The sequence below is a fragment of the Ischnura elegans genome, chromosome 2, assembly GCF_921293095.1.
Source record: "Ischnura elegans chromosome 2, ioIscEleg1.1, whole genome shotgun sequence".
NCBI lineage: Eukaryota > Metazoa > Arthropoda > Insecta > Odonata > Coenagrionidae > Ischnura > Ischnura elegans.
The window spans coordinates 80,084,950-80,108,224 of NC_060247.1; the positions used below are offsets into that span (position 1 = coordinate 80,084,950).

A 23,275-nucleotide genomic window follows, 5' to 3' on the forward strand; every position below is an offset into this window, starting at 1 on the left:
CTCGCGTCTTGTGAAGTGCTCACAATTTGTAGTGAATACACCAATGGTGTCGCCCTCTTTATGCCATGTGTGAACTTCAATTAATTTCTGCCACCACCTACCCAATTGTAAGGTGAAACGTCAGTGTGAAACCTGTTTCCCCTCCTCTGCCTACACCTCCCCTCTCACGCCTGCTTCGAGCACGGTGGCCGGCTGTAAGCCGCCTGGCTCGCTCTCTCTGCTACTGACCTCGGACAAGGAAGGAACTCTCTCGTGCCCGGCATCTTCCCAACGGCAAGAGTACATTAACTTCAGGCAATTTAGTATTTTATGTATTGTGCTCCTAAAGCTTACTTTGGATATTAAATGTATTAATACTGTTGGAAATCAACCATATTTCTTTGTTATCTTTTCACTCCTAACCGCCTATTTCTCGTCAATTCATTCTCGCGACGTGTGCGCGTTGCAAACTCAACAAAGCATAATTTATGCTGATGCCAACGAACGTTCCCGGAAAAAAATAATGTGTTTCATTGTTGCCTACGTTCAGGTAACTGATCTATTCACTGAAAATATCGTTCATCCAGAATGCGTCTGGTCCCAAGCATTCCAGATTATTGATCTTCTACCGTATATAGAGTGATAGAAAAATTATAAAATTAGGTTTTGTGCTAATCTATTTCAGTACAGATTCTTTTTGGATTCAGTTCGGATTCAAGTCCTAAGCTCAAGAAGTGGTTGAACAAAAAACCAAACCAACCCTTCAGTATAATATATTTAAGCCTGATTATGAATTTTTATGCTTGAATATACATGTATGAATTATATACTAATTACCGTATTTGTCTGAATAAGGTCCCCCCTTTTTTTAAAAAAATACCTGTGGTAAAAGTAAAGGGGGGACTATATTCTAACGCATTTCTTAAAATTTTCCCAAAGCTGAAGCCTCAAAATTAGGGGGGCGGACTATATTCAGAAGGGGACAATATTCGGAGATATACGGTATTTTGGTTTTAGTCATGTGTTTACCATAATTGGATATTTCTGCTTTAATTTCTTCTATTTCATATTAACTTCTGAAAATCTCCCTTTAAAACAAATCTAATTTCCTTTTATAATAAAGGAATAATCGAATTTGTTCAAATTATAGCAATGTCATTGATCTTCACTGATTCATAATCATCATGATTGGTTCAAAAATTCTCTAATGCTCTTACAAAAGATTATGCATTTTTAAATTTGCCATGTCATTGTTGTATTTTGTTGGTATCTATCATGATATTCAAGTGAGATCATAAGCCCCTGATTTAACTGGGTGTAAGTGGTAAATTGTTCTCTTAAATGAATTGTTAATTATAAGTCCAAAGTGAAATTATGTATGCACTCAATTTCTTTTATTTCAATTTGATTCTATTGGAGCCATTTTAATCCATTAGTTTAAATTACTTGGGTATTTGGTATTTATTAATGAATTAAACTTTGGGATTAAATTTTGTACAATGTTATCAGATTTTTGTTCAAAAATCAAATTTTTAAATGTTACATTTGTTTTAATCATCATAGGCTTGGACAAAAGCATGTGAGAATGGAAAGTATGCAGGAATTGTATTTGCCAAAGAAAATTATTTGTCCACACGTACTTTGCAAACATTGGTGGAAATGAAGCTTCAGCTACTTGAGTTGTTAGTGAGCATTGGCTTTGTTCCTGAAGGTGATGTTGGATTCAGACAGTTGAAGCGAGGGGCCCGTTCAGGCATAGATAAGATTCATTCCTTTACTGGACAGGAGGTTGGTTTTTTTCATTTATATATTTTTATGTAAATTAAAAAATATTTTTTACAAAATAATTTCCTTTTATAATACTTATTACTTGAGACTTGATTTTTTGCTTGAAAATTTTGATTGAAAATGATGATTAAATGCAGGTGGGATTTGCATGTTCTTGGTGCTAATCTGTGATGGAGTTATTTTCTTGGTCGCACAAACTTTTGAAAGTAAATTTTAAGCAGAAACTATTATTTGATGCATCAATTGATACAATTGATGGGTCCTGATTTTCCAGGAACCATCCTAGGACTGAAAATGTAGCTCATGTATATCAAATTTATCCCACATGTTTTCATGCTTTTTAATTCATGCCATTGGTACTTATTTTCATCTCAATCCATAGTGTCTTTCATGAGGCATTCTGAGTTTTGATGGTTGTTAAAATAATTTTTTAATTCATTTATACCAGTGGAATCCATTCTTAAAAGTGGTTCTCTCATTTGTAAAAGTTTGAGTTTTTTTAAATACTATAAATTTTGGTTCAACACAGCTCAGTATTCCTCACTTTTTGTGCACACTGCAGATCTAACATTGCTGCCCAAAATAATTTGTTCGTTTTTCCACATCAAACTGTTCTTGTGTAGACCCCATCACTGTGACTAATTACTTGAAACTACATGCACATAATATGCTGTGGCAATATGCACCAATCAAGAGTTTTTTTTTCCATTGCTCATCATCCTCTGCAATACTAGAGCAGAAGTATACTTGAGACATTTCTTGTCAGCACGCACAGAAAATAATCATGTTTCCCAAGAGGAATTCTAATGTAAGAAGAAGCTTTGTATTTTCTAGCATATACAGTAAACTCTCACTATTACAAAGTGTACTGGACCAAAAAACTGGAAATTCCTAATAACGAACTCCATGAGAGCATTTCTTTTAAGAATCATCGCAAGAAACATGCCTTGGCAAAATTCTTTGTCTCTTCAATCTCCTGTACTTATAGTCACACTGCGGAATTGCGGAGTCATGTGGATGATGTATGTGATTAAATTATGAACAAATACGTAGGTATGCAAACAAGATGCATTTCTGAGACCTTGTTCGTAAGTTATCAACCAATGATAGACATAAAAAAGTGTTTTATCCTGCAGAACGCAACACTGCATTACATGTTGCATTAACTCACAATTGTGACGAACTGATCTAGCTGTGCGTGTGACACTGCTGAAGCTGAATATAATTTGCTGCATGCATGTAGGAAGAACGGGCAAAACACTGAACAAGTTCCTGACTTCACAATGGATTAATTGATACTTTGTTCAGACTGTGCCCAAAATGAGAGTTCCTCTACCCCACACCGCTTCACATCGGTCTACTTCATAGGCTCCAATTTGGAAATTTTGGGCACACCTAAATTTTTCAAATTTTCTTCTCTCTGAATGTCAAATGTTCATCAGAAGAGGACTTTTCATATGGCCAATTTACATTTGGTAATGAGTGGGCCACCATGATTCCACAGGAATGAATATTATATGATGTTACGAGGACACTGAAGTGTTTCCTACTGAATAAAGAACTGTAATTGAAGCTCTCGGGCACAGTGCATGAGGAGAACTTAAATGTAGCACAATTATTATGATGCAGCATTGTGTAAGTCCCCAAAATGCTGTTGCTTACCTGTGGATCTTCATAATAAAGCTAATTTTATAACATGCCAGGACCGGGACTGGTTTGTAATTTTGTAATAACAAAAAATTTTCTAATATTTCTTTTTCTGTAGATTGGATTAGCCTTTTCATTGTCACCAATGATTTACTTTATAAGAACAAGAACTTCCTAATAACTTTGTTCATATTAACAAAAGTCTACTGTTAATACAATAATCCTGGTGTTTATGCATCCCATTTTAGTTTTCATAAAGATTCCTGAAAACGTTGAAGTAAAGGTAAACTCATGTGTGGGTAGTCCGTAAATTGGATTATCTGCACAAGGGTAATCGGGAGTTTACTTCGTTAATTTTCTCAATAGTTGGAGATTGTCTTCTTCATCTTTGGCTTACAGCATTGGTAGAAACGGAGAAATATCTTGAGTGCTGTTTTGTGATAATCTGTTTGCTCAAGTGTCCACCTCTGCCAACCACAGAATTAATCACTGTTATACAGTTAGAGTGAGGCTATTACCTTATTAACTGCTTTAAATTATATAGAAAATTCTGAAAAAAAAAATAAATCATATAGGTCGATTTCTTTTCATTTGTCCATTGCAGTTATCATGCTATTCACATTTTATTTTAGTTTTGTTGTACCCCATGCTTGCTGGAAGGGCACCTCAGATGCACAATATGAATTCCAATTTCTATAATTACTTCGTGACACACAATTTTTCTTTTCAGTGATTTGAGGTACATAGTACCATCCTTTAAAAAAATGGATTGCCCTTTATGTGAGTGTAATCCTATCCCACATCACCCATGTTATACCTAAAATTTACCTTGCTCAAAAATTTTTCAAATCTTGAGTCTATTCTGTAGTTTTTTAGTTGATGTTTTTTCCCAGTAAGTCATTATGAATCATAAATTTTGTAGAGATGTTATTTCTCCTCGGAAATAGATAATGAATCATGAATATCTTCCTGACCTACTGAAGAAGAATGATTCTTTAGTCAAAAGGGGAGAAGAGCTGCAGGAATTTGGATAAAGAATGTATTCAAAGACATTAAAAATATCTTTTACATGGTCAAGTAGAAACTTCTTACAGGTGGAAATAATTCAAGGAAGGGAGTGTGATATAATGCCCTAATGAACACAAAGGGAGACCTTATGATTGAAAAAGAAGGCTAAGTAAAGAGATGGAAGGAATATTGGAAGATTTATACAACGGAGCCACTCTTTCATTAAAGGAAGTTAAGAGTAAAGCAAAACAGAAAAAAATGAGATAGAAGCCTAAATTTCAAAATAGGGAAGGCTTGTGAAGTGAATATCCGATGTGAAAAGTTATCATACTGCAATTTTGTGAAGACATAGCAGTAAAGCTGAGACCAAAAGAATCGACGAAGGCTCTGGTCAATATGGAAAGGACAATTGATATATGTCAGCAGGAAAAGGCCATAAATTTCATCAAACAAAAACCCTCTGTTTTAAAAGAATTCTGTTATCTTGAAAGCGAAAAAACCAGCAAAAGAAATTGTATATAGAATATCTATGTAAAGAGAGTATATTCTGTGAAAATATGTTTTTTACATCAGGATAAACAAACATTATAAGCTTATAAGTTATGAAGAAATTCATTGGAATTTATATCTGGAGCATGCTTTTCTATAGCTGTGAGGCACAGACAGTGACATCAACTGAAAAATCAAGAGTGGAAGAAATATGTTCAACAGAAGAATGGTGAAAATGAAATTGATTGACTGAGTGAGTGATGAGGAAGTGCAAAAAAGAGTGAGAAAAAAGGAAAGAAAAAAGAGAAAAGAAGAAATTATTTGGAATAGGTCAACTTGATGATGGCTGCAGTTACTTTGGAAACTCCTTATTTTATGAAATGAAACTCTTAAGTCTTATGACATTTTGCAGTTTTAATAATCGACCCTGGTTTCACTCATCATCAAGGTTATTACAGTCGTGAAGGTTGATAATGACCATATAACAGTTAAAACTTTGGTCAGTTGTTAACAAACTGTGAAATGTCATGAAGCTGATTTTTTTCATTCCATTTAATATGGACAGGTAATGAAAATGAGAACTAGAACTGCATCAGCATAAAAAGATTAAATGATAATATAACTTGAGTGGACCCAAGACAAACCAATGGTAGGATTTTTGACCAGTGTTGATGAGGACAGGGACGTAAGAAAATTATGAGAGCATGTATGTGATTTCATGATGCACAGAATTCCCACATTTTCAGCTTCCTTTTTCCTCTATATGCTCTTTATCTTTTATTACCAAAGTGTTTAATCACTGCATTGCACATTTTCAGGTAGATGCTTAGCAAATTGTGGTGATAATTTTGATTCTTAAATCATACTTTCTATTCTTCCACCTTGGTGTTCCATGATTCATCAGTGGATCATTGTACCTAACATTATGATAGTCTCATGATGAACATAAAAAAGCTTTTGAACTTATTTACCTAGGTACATTTCCTTTTCTTTGTGTTTGTAATTTTGTGTTTGAACATCTTGCTGCATTTCAGCTAAATGCCAATGGAGACAACAGCAAGCTCTTGGCAGCAATATTATGTGCTGCTCTTTATCCTAATGTTGTTAAAATTCTCACTCCGGAAAAGTTGTATGCACGGAGCACAGGTGGTGCGATCCCCCGTGCTCCAAAACCTGATGAACTGAAATTCAAGACAAAAGAAGATGGATATGTAAGTATAGCAGCTCTCTCAACCAGCAAATGGTTAAATATTGCGCACATCATGCATAAATAAGGAGAAATAATTGTTTGTAACATCAGAGACCATTCAGTCATTTCATTTTATATCTTTTTACTGTATGATAATAGGCTTTATTGACTTGTATTGCCTTCCGGAGATGGGGTACCAGTTCAAATACTTCAAGGAACTACTGTGTTTAATTCTTCATAATCTTATTGATATATGTTATAAGTAATGTAAAAAAACTCATTGTTTTGGACTAAATCGCTCATGCTATTTGACTAATCGAGGAGTCATATTTTGAAAATGTTGCCTTAGTACTTAAAATTAATAGTTGTAAGAGAATAAATATTGTGATTTGAAAATGAATCCTGCTGATACAATTTTTTAGAATCTTTCTGTAGCGAAGCGTGTGGCTGATGAATCTTAAAGAAGTATTTGATTGAAGTCTTTAGATTTGATTTTGAAGCTTTTTAATTGCCCTAGATAAAGATAGAATGCCAGCAAACTTTCTAACACAGAAAACAAACTATATATGTATATTCATAGCCATTGAGTTCTAATTTTTGTTGTATTTATGTAAATTTTCTCTAAATGTAGGTCTTCATTCATCCATCTTCTGTGAACTACTCAGCAAATGACTATCCTAGTCCTTATTTAGTGTACCATGAGAAAATTAAAACCAGTAGAGTGTTCATCCGAGATTGCAGCATGGTCCCAGTGCTACCTCTTGTGCTCTTCACTGGAAGCAAGCTGAATGTTGAGCTTAATCAAGGGGTATTTATTATATCCCTGGAAGATGGCTGGATCAAGCTGTCTGTTGAAAGGCAAATAGTAAGTTGAACTGTTAACCCTAGAAGGGCACACTGGGGTCCGGTGGACCCCAGGAGTTTTTTTCTTTGCTGTTACTTTTGTAATGCACAAAATATTGAAAGCTCATACCAATGTAAATTTCCTTTTATATCTTAGTAAAAGTTTCTAGTGTGTGGTGATTTTTTCAACGCGCTTATTGCTTTATAATTTAATATTGAAAATGGTCTGGGGTCCATTGGACCCCAGTGTGCACTTCATGAAATGTTTTTGAAATTGCGAAAAAAATTTAACACATTTGTTTATTGCCTTTTTTGCTGCAAGTACATTTGTTATAATCGTATTTATACGTTTAAAGTAATTAAAATTCCATCTATCATTTTTTATCATTTTGGGATATTTGAGGACATCAACTTTTTTTGTGAAATATCTTGGTTTCCTCTTTTGAAAATAATTTAGGAATTTTGGAGTGAAAGACGTACGAACAAACTTCAATGGAATGGATTTTAGAGTAATAGTTTTGAACATATATTACTCATAATAGTAAACTATTCATCAAACATTGACGTTTGAAATCATTTTGAGATCGAAAGAAAGAACTAAATTTGGTTTCCGGTCAGCCTGGACCAAAAGGAGCAGTGCGCGACTTCAAAACTCCCCGGCAAGCTTGGGAATTACTGTTGGATAGCGCTTTACGAAATAAAATAATGACGCACACAAATGAGGAAATACAACGGCAGCATCAAAATGTCACAATTCCTCAATCGTACCACGGTGATGTAGATGTTGAGGAGATTGAGGCTTTTTTTGGACTTCTATATTTTTCTGGGGTGCAGAAGACGTGCAACACAAATTTGTATGAACTGTGGTCAACTGAGTTTGGATCTACGTTGTATCAATGCACCATGTCTCTTCACCAATTCCTGTTTTTGCTGTCAACCTTACGTTTTGATGATAAAAACACGAGAATGCAGCGCAGAACGATCGATAAATTTGCACCATTTCGTGAAATTTGGGAAGGGTTTGTTGATAATTGCAAGAAATATTACACTCCTCATGAGTACGAGTATTGTACTGTAGATGGAAAAACTTCTCGGTTTTCGAGGCCGTTGCCCCTTTCGGATATATATATGAAAGGAAAGCCAGATAAATATGGCATAAAAATTGTAATGATGAATGATGCAAAAACGTTTGACATGGTAAATGCCTGTCCTTACATAGGAAAAGTAGTTATCAATCCAGATGAAACTGTTCCGACATATTATGTACGGACATTGTCAACACCAATTCATGGCGCGAATAAACATATTACGTGCGACAATTGGTTCACTTCAGTTGAGCTTGTAAAGAATATGCTAAAATATTATTCAATAACGACGGTGGGCACCATTCGTAAAAACAAGCGTCAAATTCCAGTGGATTTTACAAGAAGTGCTGTTGTTCAATCTTCATGATTTGCCTTTGACCCTGACATGACCCTGGTGTCTTTCACACCGAAAAGAAATAAAATAGTGCTTTTGTTGTCATCTTTTCATTTGGATGGAGCTATAAATGAAGAAAATGGAAAGCCCGAGATTATTTGCATGTATAATGCCACTAAAGGGGGAACAGACACATTTGATCAACTGTGTCATGAATGTACAACAGCCAGAAAAACCCTTCGATGGCCAATGCAGATTTTCTATGGCATGCTAGACCAAGCTGGTATAAACGCAATGGTTCTTTACTCTCATATTGACAGTAATGAAAAAACAAATCGGAGAACATTTTTGAAAAACTTGGCTTTGTCACTCATCAAACCTCATTTGCATCAACGGATTTTGAAAAAAAACCTGCGTTCTTCAATTAGGAATACCATTACGGAAATTTTAAAAATTGAAATATCAGCAATTGATAAACCTGAAATCCTTCAAAGCAAATTACGATGCAGCTTATGCCCAAGGAATAGAGACAGAAAAACAAGAATTATATGCTCATCGTGCCGCGCTCCGATGTGTGATGAGCACCGAAGTAATCTGTGTACTACCTGTACTGGAGTGAGAAATTAACAACAAAGCATTTTTTCTAAAAACTTATATTTTACCTATAAAATAAATAATAGTAATATACATTTTGGAGCCATAGGAAGTCCTACTGAAATTTGTGAAAAAATTTAAAAAAAAATACACAGGAAAATTTTGTTGTTTTCAATTGTTAAAATTAATACGTTTTATGGAAAGAAAAAATATGAAACTTTTTTTACATGAAGTACGCAATGTAATACTTAAGCTGTTAAAACTATTTTTCTGTACATCTAAAACCTTCGTAAGAATAAATAAAAGTAGGATTGGTGACTTTCTTAATGAATTTTTAAGTCTTTAGAATGAATAATATTGTTTTACTTTCATTTTAATATGTTTAAATAACTTATATTTACATATTTGTACAAGAAACACTTCTTTTATTGATATTTACTATATTAATAGTCAAGAACTATCAGGGGGTTGAAATTAAAAAAATTTAAAAGTTATGGGGTCCGCTGGACCCCAGTGTGCACTTCTAGGGTTAAGTTAATTTATAACTTTGAATGGATTTTAAGTTGTGTCAATGACTTGATGTTTTACTAGAGATGCACGAATAGTATCCAGGAATACTCGAATACTTGAAAGTATTTGATATTCGAGATCTGGAATAATAATCCACAAAGTACGATCTCGAATACCTGTAATACTTTGAATTTCGCACCATACACTATCACACGCACATCGTTGGTAGTTGACTCGGAAAAACCTGGAGGACTCAAGTCGTTTAGTGCTTGCAGCGCTGTTTTTGGCAAGATGACGAACTACATCAAATTTGCGGATTAGAGTGGTGAAAAGATATCGTTCTATGTGGGGAACCAAAAATAATTGGGGGGAAAAATCCGAAAATCCGTGGTTTTCCCCAACGAAACCCCTCAAAAAAATTGAAAATGGCGGGAAAATATATGGACTTCAGGGGTACCTTCCGTTATGCATTGAGATACTGCTTCCGAACCATTCCGCTCATCGAAAGATCATCACGAATTGGAAGACCTCAAGCATGCGTGCTTCCCTTGGTATCAGTTTTGATTCTTTATGCCCTAACGACAGCTCTGCAATGACGTGTCAAAGTTGATAAAGGATCGAAATTTTCATTAAAATAATAGTAAAAAATGGCATATGCGTGGGCCCCTGGCTGAATACATCAATGCACCAGCAATCAAAAAATTATTTTCACCACTTCTTATTCTATGCTCATTCAGGATGAACCCAAAAGATGGAACTCCCTTTTTCAAATGATTGGGCATCTTCTGGAACTGAAGCAAGCCATAACATTAGCTGCCTCTAACCTGAGTTTAATGTAGACATAATAGGGTAGTTTCCTTCATCAAAGAAAACAAAAGGCAATAATTGCGATTCGTTACCCACCATTAGTGTATTCATAATATACAAATTATTTCGTTTTAGAAATACCGGTGTAGACGAATGGCAATGGTCCATTTTTATCCTCATTTGAAAAGGGCCAGATTGGCGCCCATGCGATGCCACTCCACGTGACGTCACAGGGACCTAGTTTCTATACGAGAAGATAGGTGTTATACATCGTCTGAGGTTACCAATGCATGCATAAGGCCTAGAGCTCAGGGAAACATGTCTTAATAATCACTTATTAAAACTGGCTAAGGTCGGAAAGTTTTCCTCGTTTGATAAGGTATTAATAATCCTTATTTAAGCCAAGCGCTACCAGGCGGCAGGGCACTAGGCTACCCGCTGGCAGCCTGCGACGTATCAGCGCTAAGCCTCGCCTCAAGGTCACCTCACCGGGCGGAGGGGGAACCAGAAATACGACGTACGGAGAGATTTCCCATCATTCCTACTAACGCGTCGCGTTTTCGCGCGCTTGAAAATTTTGACTTTTCATTTAATTGCGAAAAATAGATATTATCATTTAAAAATCTAAAAGCGTGAGATACGTAATAATAATAATAATAATAATAATATCTTTATTTGCCCAACGATCTAGTACATTCGCAATGGTCAAGATATAAGGCACGTCAATAATACATGTAAATACAGAAAAATACAGATATACATAATTAATCAGGAATAATTACCTGTTAACATAAAGAGTTAAAATTCATCACCTAAGTATTCATCAACTGAATAATACATTTTAGCCAGAAGTAGTTTTTTTAACTTGGCTTTAAACAAATTAGAATTATTTACATTTTTAATCTCCTTCGGTAATTTGTTAAAAAGTTTGATGCCCATTTCTGTGGGCCCCATTTTAGTAACTCTGGTGCGTACAAAATTGTGATGAATATCACTTTGCGATCTAGTGTTATGGCTATGTACACTGTTATTGAAAGTGAAATTTTTCAGGTTATTCTTTATATACATAATAGTTGACAATATATATACACACGGAATGGGTAGTACAAGCAATTCTTTAAATATTGGTCTACTGGGAGACCTATAGCCTTTATGAGCAATTATTCTCATGGCCCGTTTTTGTAGACAGAATAGACGTACTCCAGGAGTAATAATCTTTCGATTAAGGCAATAAAAAAATAATAGGAAACCACCCTATTCCACCACAGTGGAGAGAAGAAAAGTCATCTTTGATTATGGCAATGCACCTTTCCTCAAAAATATCATCGCAGTAGTAAAATTGGGACATTTGTATACTGAACTAAAAGCTTGGCTGTATTATTCATGATCGTTGAAGGTTACTTGGGTTTTCCACTGGGTTAGGTTCTCCATCATAGCCTACATTTCAATGCACGAGTTGTCCATCAAAATGTCGGCTGTGATGGAGAACCTAACCTGGTGCAAATCCCGAGTAACCTTCCAGAATTCTATATGTCAGAAAAGCCTGCGATTATTCTTCATTATTCACAATATTTGGCACCATCAAACTTCCATCCCTACCAAAGCTGCTTCTTGCTGGGCAGCATCTTTCTTTCAATAAATACAGTTCAGAGATAATTTTGGTGTTGAACAGTTATTTTGCAGCTTTTATGAAGGAATGCTATAAAGTAATGATCAATGATGAATGGAATATTTATTTACTATGACTCTGGATTTTGTTTTATGGATTAAAATTTGATTTGTTTCTGTTGTAGGTGGCAGAGCTTTTGAAGACCATCAGGATAGAATTGTTGAAACTTCTTGATGAGAAAATTGAGGATCCAACGTTAAATCTCGTTACTCACAAGAATGGAAGAAAGATAATTGCTACTATTGTGTCTCTCATGACAAATGATTAATGCTCAGCATTTTGAAATATATTTATACAGTTTCCCATGTGATGGAGCAGGCCTCCCTTTGTTATTTTCTATCTATTAATGATATTGTTGATTTTCCAGAATTTACTGATATTTATAATTGGATTTTTATGCATCAGTATATGATGATCAATTTGTTTTTGGTAAAACATTTAATATTGAGTCATTAAATCATAACATATTTTATTGTATTTAGTCTGTTCTTTATTTTACTGTTTCTTGATAGTTATATTAATTTTGTTTTAATCATCCCAGGTGTTAGGTGTTGATCACATTTTTCATCTTGTTTGAGGAACGTCTTCAAGAAAACAGAGAAAGAACCTCTCCTATTTATAAGCATAAGATGTGCATATGCATGTTTACAAATTTTACCTAAATATTACGTTGTGAATGCATCAGGATCAAAACAGGTAGTTGGCCATCTGCATACATCTACTTAACCTTAGGTTGCATCAAATTTGTATTCTTGTTTATTTCTAAATTTTTACTTTCAGCCATTACCAAAATACTATGTCAGTGATATTCTGGTTAGGAAAGCTTGCTCTAATCTGGTTGTTCTGGATAGCAAAGCTTGCTCTAATCTGTTTGTATCAAAAAATTCTTTACATCAGGAGAAGATAATCCTTCTAAAATTGACAAAAAGTAGCAGAATGACAGCTGAAATAGCTGGATGATAATGTTGTACCATTGTCGCTGATAGCTGATCTTTCAACCAGTCCTTTGTGAATCTATTGCAGGAGCCAAAAATTTTTTCATACTAACTTATATTTTAAACAGTATTATTACTGCATAGTAAAATATCGACCCTGTAAAAATTGGCCATTTTCATATACCTTTATAGGATATGGATCAGCCTATAGTCCACAACTGTCTTTCACTGGCGATTACAGCTTTTGTCCCTCTAAATAGCTTATTGTTAGTCCAATCTGTTAGACAACAAAGTGAAACACCTTACACTGTTGTTTTATATCTTATTCACAACTCTTTTAGTGAGCTCTGAGATAGTAGTTACATTTGACCATAGTCCCAAGTGAGTGGAAAGATTGATGTATTCTATGACCAATGCCAGTGATATGATGAAAAAGTTTGACACCAAAGTGGCATATTGGCTGGCAAACATTGAAAACCCATTGCTAATTCATCTAGTGAGATTCTGGTTTCTTTGAAGAAAGTAAGAAGGAATCAGGAGTGAGTCCTTTTTGTGTCTTTAACTGTTTATAATTGGGAAATAGTGCTAAAGAAATGTGTTGGCAAGAATGAAACCTGAATAGCCATTTAATATACAGGCATCCCCCGAGTTACGCAAGAGATGCGTTCCGGCAGACTATGCGTAAGTCGAAATTTACGCAAGTCGAACCTTTGCGTTGGCGCTTCAGAGATTGCTGTATAACAAGTTGTATCGTACAGGAATGAGCGCAACCACATACGCCACCACATCCATCGCTAGAACTGCAAACTTTCACGTTGATTATTGACTTGGGATTTATAAGCGATTTTTCTACAGAAATTAACGAAATTTCCTTCGAGGAATGACAAAAATGGGTCACTTTGTTATTTTTAGCACGTAAAAAACTATAACTATTCGATATTTTTTCTACCATAGGTTGTACAAGCGAATATATACTTCTTCGCGCTCGCATTCGAAAATTAACGTAATCATTTGAAATACGGTTATCGCTTACGTAAGTACGGATTTACGTAAGTCGAGACATACGTAACTCGGGGGATGCCTGTATTGGTTTCAGAGGTATTGAGCTTTCACATGGTGCATATGCAGTAAGTTGCTTTTGTCAACCTCGACAGGGCTACTGAGATGCATTTCTGGGGCAATACTTCCTACTATCCGTAACCCACCAAATGAGGAGTTAAGACAACTGTCTGGTTATATCTTATTCAATATGATGCGACTGTTTACTTGTTGAATGATTTTTGATTTGGGATGGATGATTCTTTAGAGTGGGCCAATCAGGTGTGGCTCAGGTAATGTGATGTCCTGTGTGTCTGTCATCCATATCAGAGTTTTATTTGAATTTCAGTCGGCAACTTTCTGCATGAATTTTGCCATTATGTGCCTGGTGAGATGGAGACGGATTGACAAGGTGGACAACTTGAAAAATCACAATAATCATCTCCACATTATCTTATTAGCCACAATTTGAGAGAGCTTAATTGAGATATATTGTTCCATGAAAGGCAGTGCCTCCTTTGTAGGTACTTCATTTTAGTTAGGTTAATAGCAAATCATGTGCTATTTCACATATTTCTCATTCTTAATTGTAATTATGGCTGCTTAATACATCCATGCAGTAAACTCACTGCATGGCCACTCACATTCTATGAATAATGCATAGAATATAAATACTGATCTTATTTGTTTATTGCATTTGTATATGGTCTGGTCTGCCAAAACTATTTCTCAAGTCACACCTTTGCTCATGCATTTTCATGTATTGTGTTCATTCAGACCTTTAGTAGAGGTGATTGATTAGGAAGTAGGCTTGTAAAATATATATTCAATATTTTTACGAAGTTGGATCAATCACTGATTTGAGTGATTATACATTTTTTCTGTTAAATGAGCGTTTTAAGAAGATAATTTTATTGGAATTAGTATTTGGGAAAAGTTGTTTTAATATGTTTTGGATCACAGGAATTGTTTGAGAAAATTAAAGGGTAAGCAAAGAGGTAAAACTATGTCTCATCTTTTAAGTAATTAGAGTTGTTCACCTCTTCCCTTTTGATGTAAACATGTGGTATAACAGGGAAATTCATCCTACAAATTATATTTTTCCACTTTGTCAACCTCTTTGAGATTGTTGGTTTCGGCCATTGCTTGAGCATGTAGAAAATGTGTCCTGAGGATTTTTGAATCAAAGGAGAGAGTGCTTAGAGAACATTCTGATGTTTTCTTGAGTCACCACTGAGACATTTGATGTTTACCTAAAGCAACTCAAAAAACTTAGTAAATATGTGGTATTTCTGAGGTAACTACAATTTGAGGTTTCCCTGAAGTTACATTCACGCTTGTCTTTAGAAGATCACCTTTGCATAGGTATGTATTTTTCTCTGAGATGACCACTTGTCGGAGTTATTGGTAATTATATCCTTTCGAGGACTGAATTGTGAATGAGTCCTTTTGAGTGGATATGGATATAGAACTATGACTTTTAATCTAAGTTTTAATATTTTATATAAATGGCCATTTTACTATTAATAATGACTGATGCCTCTTATGAATATTTAACCCAGAGCATATTATCTGAGGCAGCTTGGAAGACAATAATCTACATTTGCATTGGACCTATACATTAATAGAATGATAAATAATTAATTTTCTCTAGAATACTATTCGTAATTGATTTTCACCACTCTTGAATTGAAGATTTGTGAATGTGAACATTGTAATTTGCAACTTTGTGACATGCTTCTCAACACTAAAAGAAACTTATTTTAAATTTTGATGGGGGAAGGTGATGCAGTAAATAATTTTATTTCCCTTTAAACGGATTGAATTTGGTATAGGGCTAATTTCTCAGAGGATTTAATTTTGATAGTTTCTTTAGATAGTATATTTTCGTCATGCGAGTTATGAGAGCGACAGAAAATTAAATTATTAGTTTCATTTAGGGTTTTTTGTAGTGATTCTTTTTTAGAATTCCTCGAGATATATGCCGGCGTTTATGTATTTCTCACCACCACCGAAATAATTAATTCAATGTCTAAAATTACGGGGTGCTCCAAATGAATTTTTTCCATGGCTACATGACAGTAAACATTACTTTTGAAAAGGCTGCCACGCCCACCTCGGACTAAAATTCATTTTCGAAGCCTCATTCATACATGCCAAACCAGCGATGACATCATCTACGACATATATTCGTGCGCGTAGCTATTAAAACGTTTCCCATCATTAAGAAAAATCATAGATCATGAAGCAGTCTAAATGTGTTAAATATGTGTTCAATATATTTATTATAATTAAATTAAGTAGTGAAATATAATGACAGTGAGAGAAATATATTGCATGGAACTAGGTTTTTGTGCGCATGATGCCAAAGCGTCGGCTGAGGAAGCGGTGTTGGGCTTTGGTGTCAGGTCACTTCGAAGTAGTTGTATTTTTCTGTATGCAGTTGTGTTAGTGTTCTTTACCCGGAGTGAAGCTGACTTTATTGAATTGGTAAGCTTAATTATTGTTTATTTTCGATTGTGTATGTTGGGTATTGGTTAGAAGTCGGATTGACACAGCATATCGACTCCACTAAAATAGCAGTGAATAAGTATGGCCGGCTGATATTTCAATTGTTTGTCTCTCGCATGTTGTTCGTTTAATTTGATTCTGCTGGGACCAAGTCTTCTCTCTTTATCCAGAAACAACTAAAACTGCATTATTTAAGAGGCATGAGCAAATTTTAATTCATCGTTAAGATCTTAGTTCTTTAAATGCTAACAAAATTTACTTTCGTTTTGGTACTGCTCGACGGGTTCCTGTCCAAGTATATGTATCATATCCGAGATTTATAGTTATAATGAATAGTTAATGATTAATGCAAGACGTGATAATTTTGTAAAACTTTTATATAAATTATTGTTTCTGATATGGAAATGGGTCATTGATGCAACCTGTAATGGTACCTTACTAATTACTACGGTGATGATCAAGTCACAAATATCGGTAATTTGTTAGTGTGACTTAGTTTCGTCGTGATATATAATTTTATGAAAATAGTCTGCATTTTTCTTTGGTTTTTATTCATGATACTACATGGAAAACTGTTTTGCTTTTCGTTCTTGAGGCGGTCAACGGACACTGTTTACATTTGTTTAGAGCTGGATTTTTCGGTTGTGTGTGGATATTTTGGAAACTTTATTTAGATTTCTGTTTTAATTTATATAAAAATTTCTATTACTCAGTACATATACTTGCGGTTAGGTTATTTTGATTCGAACAATGTCGTTCAGTCAACACGAATTTGCTCTTTTAAACTACGGCGTGCGTGGGACTGAACTTGACAAATCATTGTATGAATTCGAAGTATTTTGGAAACTTAATCCTACGATGTATTCGAAGGTGTTGATTTATGAGAGGCACTGATAGATAGGGGCGTAGCCAGTCCGTCATTCATTAATGGTGGATACCCAGGTTGACTATACTCAAGGGGAGCTTTTTCTTGGTATCGTTTTTTATTACTTGCCCATTTCTTGATTTTCATGGTATAAATTTTGAATGTTATGTTGATGTTTCATTGATACAATTTACTGTTGAATGGTAAAGTTTTCTGCGGAATTAACGGACGATTCTTTCAAATATTTAGTACGTGTTTGACCTTTGCTCGATTGTTTTGATTGTTCCAGTTCACCATGTATTACAAGAAACTTTCGTCGTATATATTGCTTCTGATACCCGTGTATTTGTGTTTCGGTATGTGTGATAGGTTGTATTGCATTTGACCGTGTTCCTGGCTAAGAGCGCTATGATCAATATCCTCTTGTGATGCAGCCGTTTGTCCTGATGCTGCCCAAGTCTTCGAGGCATTCGTTTTTAATTTTTATTTTACTCTATTCGTCAACTTAATGTTATGTAGTAGTCGTTCTTTGATTATCTGTCTTCGTAACGAGGTCTTCAAAATTGTTATTTTACCTACTCAGTAGGTTGGTCAAGGAGCACGAGAAAATAATGTGGTCGCAACTTTTTAATTTTATTTCAAATAAGGCCTAAAGATCTGGAAAGTTTTAAAGTGCATTAGCGCCTCAAAATAAAAACACGCTTCTAGGCCGTTACGATGATTTATGGCATTGACAATCCAATTTTATGTAGAAAGTCTTAAGAAGTGAATGCGATGGATCAGAGCTGTCATTTGAATTAATGGAAATTTTTCGTTTTAATTAGGTCGCTGATTCGTTGCGCTAAGTTGTATTTTTTATAGAAATATTCAAAAATGAATTTGAATTTTGTATCATGTAAGTGAATTCTCGAATTTAAGCCTTTCAGAAGAGAACCTTGGCCGCAAGAGTTACGCTTATCATTTTGGAGTGAACTGTTTCCCTTATACATATCTTATTTGCCTTCCTCATCCTATCTTATTTGAACGACTGTGGCACACACCTTAAACAACGTCATTTTCCGATAAATATATTGACACTTTTGTGTGTGGAGAGTGCAGTATCAAGCACGCGTCGCAGGTTGCATTACGAAGAGATGAATTTATGTTGGAAGGTATATACAGCATATACTGTCTGCGACAGTAATTGGGAACTGTCGTGTTTTAATGGTGGATTTATGGAATTTGGAGGAGGCGAGCGATAATCAATGTCATTTGTCCCATGATGGAAGGGTAGGGAAGGATTTATGGAGAGAAACCCGGTGTCGGAATTTGTATACTTTTAACTAGCAGAACAAAGTTTCACGTCTCATCCGACGGACGGAGTGTTGTGGTTGAAGTGCCCACCGCGAGTGTATGGGCGAGGACCTTTCTGTTAGAGAGGGCAACCAAGAATCCCATGCTGCCCATCGAAGGTCTCTTTGAAGTGCCTCAGCGGATCAGTGGATCGAAAACCTCTTTTTGTGGTCACTAGGTTATGAGACTGGTGGCTGGCTTCCTATTTTTGCTTGATTCTGGTGATCTTTGCCTCAATTCCCAAGAGATATAGGGTTCAGTGCAGCTTTCTCAACGGCGATTTTTTTACTGTATTGCGCCTTATCGGTCACACCTATTGACTCTCCTCTTGATTATTTTCCATGCCAGTTTCTTGTCCATAGTGTACCGTGCCGCTCCTTATTTCTGTTACACAGTTTTTTTTGTTCTGCCGATTTTTTCCTCGGCAACGTCCGAAGAGAAATGAAGCAATGCTAACTATTAAATTACCCCTCATAAAATCACATGTTTTTTTAAATATCTGCGTGCCCTATTTAAACTGTATATTCATTTTTTACTCTTTTGAAATTTTCTTTTTCTCAATTTGAAAATACGTATGATTTTTTCGCACTAAGACCACACATGTCCCTGGATCACAGCCGCCAGAGTAGTATTTTAATTTTGATTTATAAAATATTTTTTTGAGAAATCAGGAATGGATGAAAGAAAAACAGAATGCTTGAGAAACTGTGAAACTTCGTAATATTTTTTTCTCGTTAAGAAACTAAACTATTCACATTACTACTAATTGCTCAATAAACTAATATTCTATTTCCATTACCTTTTATCTACCTATTTTTGTAGTATCCGAATTATTTTTTTAAATGTCTCGTAAATAACAATAAATCGGGGTTTAGTAAATTTCTTCTCATACTCAACCTCAAAAGAGAGAGATTTTATTATAAATTCATCACATGTTGTTTGTACTTCTGTATGATTGCTTGTTGGCTTAGTCAATTTCACGTCTTATAGAAGCACTCAGGTTTTGGCCCTCGGGCCATTCTACAACTTGAAGGTCTGAAAAGTCGGGAGGTAAACTTGTATGGCCCTTGGAGGGATGGCAAAAAGCTTCTCATGGAAACTGCTGGAGGTTGGTTAGGAAGTGGACTTATTGTGATGTAAAGAGTGGGGAGTTCTTTTCAACTAATATCTCAGGTAAGTCTGGAAAAAAAGTTGAATGGAGAGGAGGGTTGACCATTAAGGGTTATGGGGGTGAGAGGTTGATTACTAGGTGGGTGGGTGGCTTAGGGAAGGTTATGTGTTTACAAACATGTTTCTTTGTAGGCTCTGTTTTAAAAGCCTATATTCTCCTTCCTTCCCTTATGTTTTGCTGATTTTTTTGTTTAAGGCTACTACTATACCTAATGTGTCTTAAGGTTCAGATCAGAAAAATCGGATTTGAAAAATTCCTGGACATAAGTATTAATTTCCTCTGCTCTTAAAAATCCATAAGTTTTGCCGAAATAGTGGCCCTAGCAGTTTCCACATTTCAGTTTGTGCCAGCCAGTTTTAAATTATAAGGAATCTACTGCATAATATACATTTTTGGGCCATAAGTCTAAGCTGTTTTTATGCTAAAAATACACTCTATAATTATCCTTGCATAGTACTCAGTAGGTTATGTATGCTTAAAACTCCTCTCTCCTCCAAGAGTTGTTTGTACCAAAAAACGGCTTGACAGCTAAAACCATCTGTGCAATTATAATTTTTTAGAATCTGGCGCCAACAAGGCCGGCCATCGAACAAATGAAGATGGATCGAGGAACACTATTAGTCAGTCGAATGAAGTATCCCTTTAGCCCTTTATCCTGCCGTTTGAGAGCTATAGATTAAAATTAATCCCCATTGCAATGGAAATATCGAAGAACCTCTAAAAGAAAATATGCTCCATTTTTTGAGATGATCGTTCAACTTCTCTTCGTAAGCTTCGTGAGACATTGTAAATTGCCGCTAAGTGCATAATAAAGCATCACAGAATTCCATTGGTACGCGATTTGCCTAGTTCCTTTTATTCTAATTAGGTAAAAAGCATTGGTTTACGATTGCTGCCAATTTTATAGCAAAGCTTCATTTCTGTATCTAAATGATTGTACACCATGCTTTATGTAGGTAAAACTCGTCTGCGAAGGTCAATTTAGCCGTAATTTTAAATAGCCTTTAAATAAGAACTACAACCTACATTGAGGTTAGCTGTGGTGTTGTTGTGAATCATTTGTACTTATTTGCCTTATCTTTAACGAAATACTGGATTGGCTTTAATTTTTTGCTTATGGAGAATCATTCTTTGATAAGAAATCTCTTTGTAGCTACAAATATGGCTTCGTATTTTCCGCTTGTCGTGTCTGAATATAGTTGCATGTGCACATAATTATTATCTGTAGATAAGTACGTCTCGATGTATGAAAACCAGCTGAGGAAGAGCGAATGTTTTTGTCGCCTTTAATGCAGCAATGTGGAAGTATTACTTTACCGAAGAATGGGCTCGTTCAGTGGAAGGGATCGCTTAAATTATGGTCCTGTGTCACTGCTATTTCCAGAGGCATCTCTCTTCGGAGGTTTCCGTGATATCGTCCATGTCAGAGTTACCAATATTGCCTTATCTGGAATAAAATCACCACTTTAGCCACAAGCACTCACCATAAAAATAACTCAAGTAACACTTGAATGTTGCATTACTAAGCGTAAAGAGCAATCCAATCGAAATATTAATGCAGTGATGTAATATCATCATGTTTTTAAATTTGATGCAAGAGTATGCAGTCAGTCTGCCTTGCAAATTTTATCATGTTAATTTAACAAATTGAATGGTAAGCCATTTCTAGTCATTTAAGTACACACCATCATCACATGATGTAACGTTTGTGGTCTACCACTACCACAATGACATGTTTTGCAGGATCATTTGCATCTAACATTATAAAACACTAAAAGGTACACAATGAATGCTAGATGATGTTGGAGCACGTAATCTTTGATAACTCCTCCCTCCAACCTATAAAACCCCCTTAGTAACTGAAGAAAGCGAAAAACCAAAAAACAAACAACCCACACCTAGTAACAACATTCATTTCATTGAGTATGCAACATTTTTTAATTTTCCATGGAGTGTATTATTTCAGATGGCACTCATCATAATTTTCTGATATATTTCCGGTGACTTCCTCCATTCCCTACCTACGTTCCAAATTCGTGTAATGGAAGTAGTTGGTGCTCAGAAAGGCCATCACCCCTTTTGCCGTGAATGGTGTCCGCATGAAGGCATCACCTCGGCTCTCGTGAAGCTCTCTGAAGTCATGAATGTTCTGGCTTATCTTTGTTCGAGTGAGTAGTTGAGTACCGAAGGGTAAGGTCCATCCACATGGGTCGCGTTGAAAATTCTTGCGAGAATCTCCCCGTTATGAAAGCTCTTGTTCCTTTTAATCTTAGGTGGTGATGAAGCTTGGTTCGTTGGTGATTGGAGCTGATACGTTGCTCTGACGTACTTGCTACCCTTCCAAAATTAGTTTTGGAGCCCATAATGTCAGAAGTATTTAGAAAACATTGATTGTAGTCGCTATTTCTGTTCTTGTCGCTTCTGGATAACCCCACCCATGCTACTCGTTTCTGTGTTAATTCAGTCGTTTGGCGCTGTGAAATCGATCGTACGTAGCCTCAATTGTGATGGCATTTCATTAATAACAGTCTCAACTACAATAGCACAAGTGCTATGAATTGGATGATCGATTTATTAGTAGCACTAGAAAAGCAATTTTTAAGAGTTGAATAATAAATTGTCGATAACGTGTGATGCTGAATCGAGAGCAGTGATTCGTAGTACTATTGAGATTCGCTTCACGTATGTTTTAGGATGTCGTAAATAAATTGGCTATTCACGTCTGGGGAGTATTGGCTAACTAAGGTATTACCTTAGAAATGGCTGTGACTCTCCATTACCGGCTGATGCTCGGAATAAAATTCTTGATCAGGGTCTGCAAATTTATGGAGCTGAAACTATTTTTTTTCTTGTCCTAGGTCCTTCGCTTGAGTAGTCAGCGTAGTTTAGTAGTGCACATCCATATATACCGTTCTTACCATTGACAGTCATGTTATGTAGCCCAAAATCTGGCAAAATTCACCTTTGTTAAGTATTTCCTACGTGATTGCTTTCAGTAAGAAATCGGAAAATTACGGGTTGAAAAAGGAGTATCAACACGTTTGACCCAGAGTCTCTGCATTCCGGAATGAAGAGGTTCTTCAAGTGAAGGTATTCGTGAAAGCATGCGGTTGGGGTACAGGAGTGAGCGTGTTGAGTGGACGAATCCCTCCCATCATTTGTGTATTTAGCTCTCGCTGTCTCCGCACGCAGGAAGCTACCAATTGGGAGATAGAATTCTTCGCAGCCTCTCGCCCTACGTTAATTACACGCATCCTACCGCGTCGGCAACCCATTACGGCCCTCGGTAGTCGTGGGTGTTTTTCGGACGTAGGTGCCACTTTTACTGGGTGTACGGGACCTCTCCGGAAGACCGAAAAAGCTTTTTTATTTTCACTGGAAATATCAGGGTTTAATATGAGAAATATCGAATTGACTTTTTAATATTCTGTGATGTCAGTCTATAATATAACAACCAAAGCAATGTGTATTTTTCGGCAAG

The 23,275-nt window shown here is 35.7% G+C and overlaps 2 protein-coding genes and 1 long non-coding RNA gene across 10 annotated transcripts in view; 2 read left to right on the top strand and 1 right to left on the bottom strand.

Annotated features, from left to right (window-relative positions):
• The window catches only part of LOC124154046 (putative ATP-dependent RNA helicase DHX57), a 42,675-nt gene extending 30,256 nt beyond the window's left edge, over window positions 1-12,419 (top strand). For both annotated transcript variants that reach the window (XM_046527538.1, XM_046527537.1), the window contains exons 17-20: window positions 1,543-1,767; window positions 5,946-6,122; window positions 6,732-6,965; window positions 12,067-12,419. In XM_046527538.1, coding sequence (XP_046383494.1) covers window positions 1,543-1,767; window positions 5,946-6,122; window positions 6,732-6,965; window positions 12,067-12,210 — 780 coding nt within the window. In that variant the 3' untranslated portion in view covers window positions 12,211-12,419. The remainder of the gene's footprint in view (window positions 1-1,542; window positions 1,768-5,945; window positions 6,123-6,731; window positions 6,966-12,066) is intronic.
• LOC124154047 lies at window positions 6,005-21,639 on the bottom strand. Its single transcript, XR_006863815.1, has 3 exons — window positions 21,480-21,639; window positions 21,112-21,241; window positions 6,005-6,092 (listed from the first exon to the last, which is right to left on the bottom strand). It is a non-coding gene; the product is annotated as an uncharacterized LOC124154047 (long non-coding RNA).
• LOC124154044 (spectrin beta chain) overlaps window positions 16,295-23,275 on the top strand; it is a 217,393-nt gene continuing 210,412 nt past the window's right edge. For 3 of the 7 annotated variants that reach the window (XM_046527531.1, XM_046527527.1, XM_046527530.1), the window contains exon 1: window positions 16,295-16,405. The gene's annotated coding sequence lies outside the window, so the exon portion shown is untranslated. The remainder of the gene's footprint in view (window positions 16,406-23,275) is intronic. The other 4 variants (XM_046527534.1, XM_046527535.1, XM_046527532.1 and 1 more) reach the window with 3 other exon arrangements.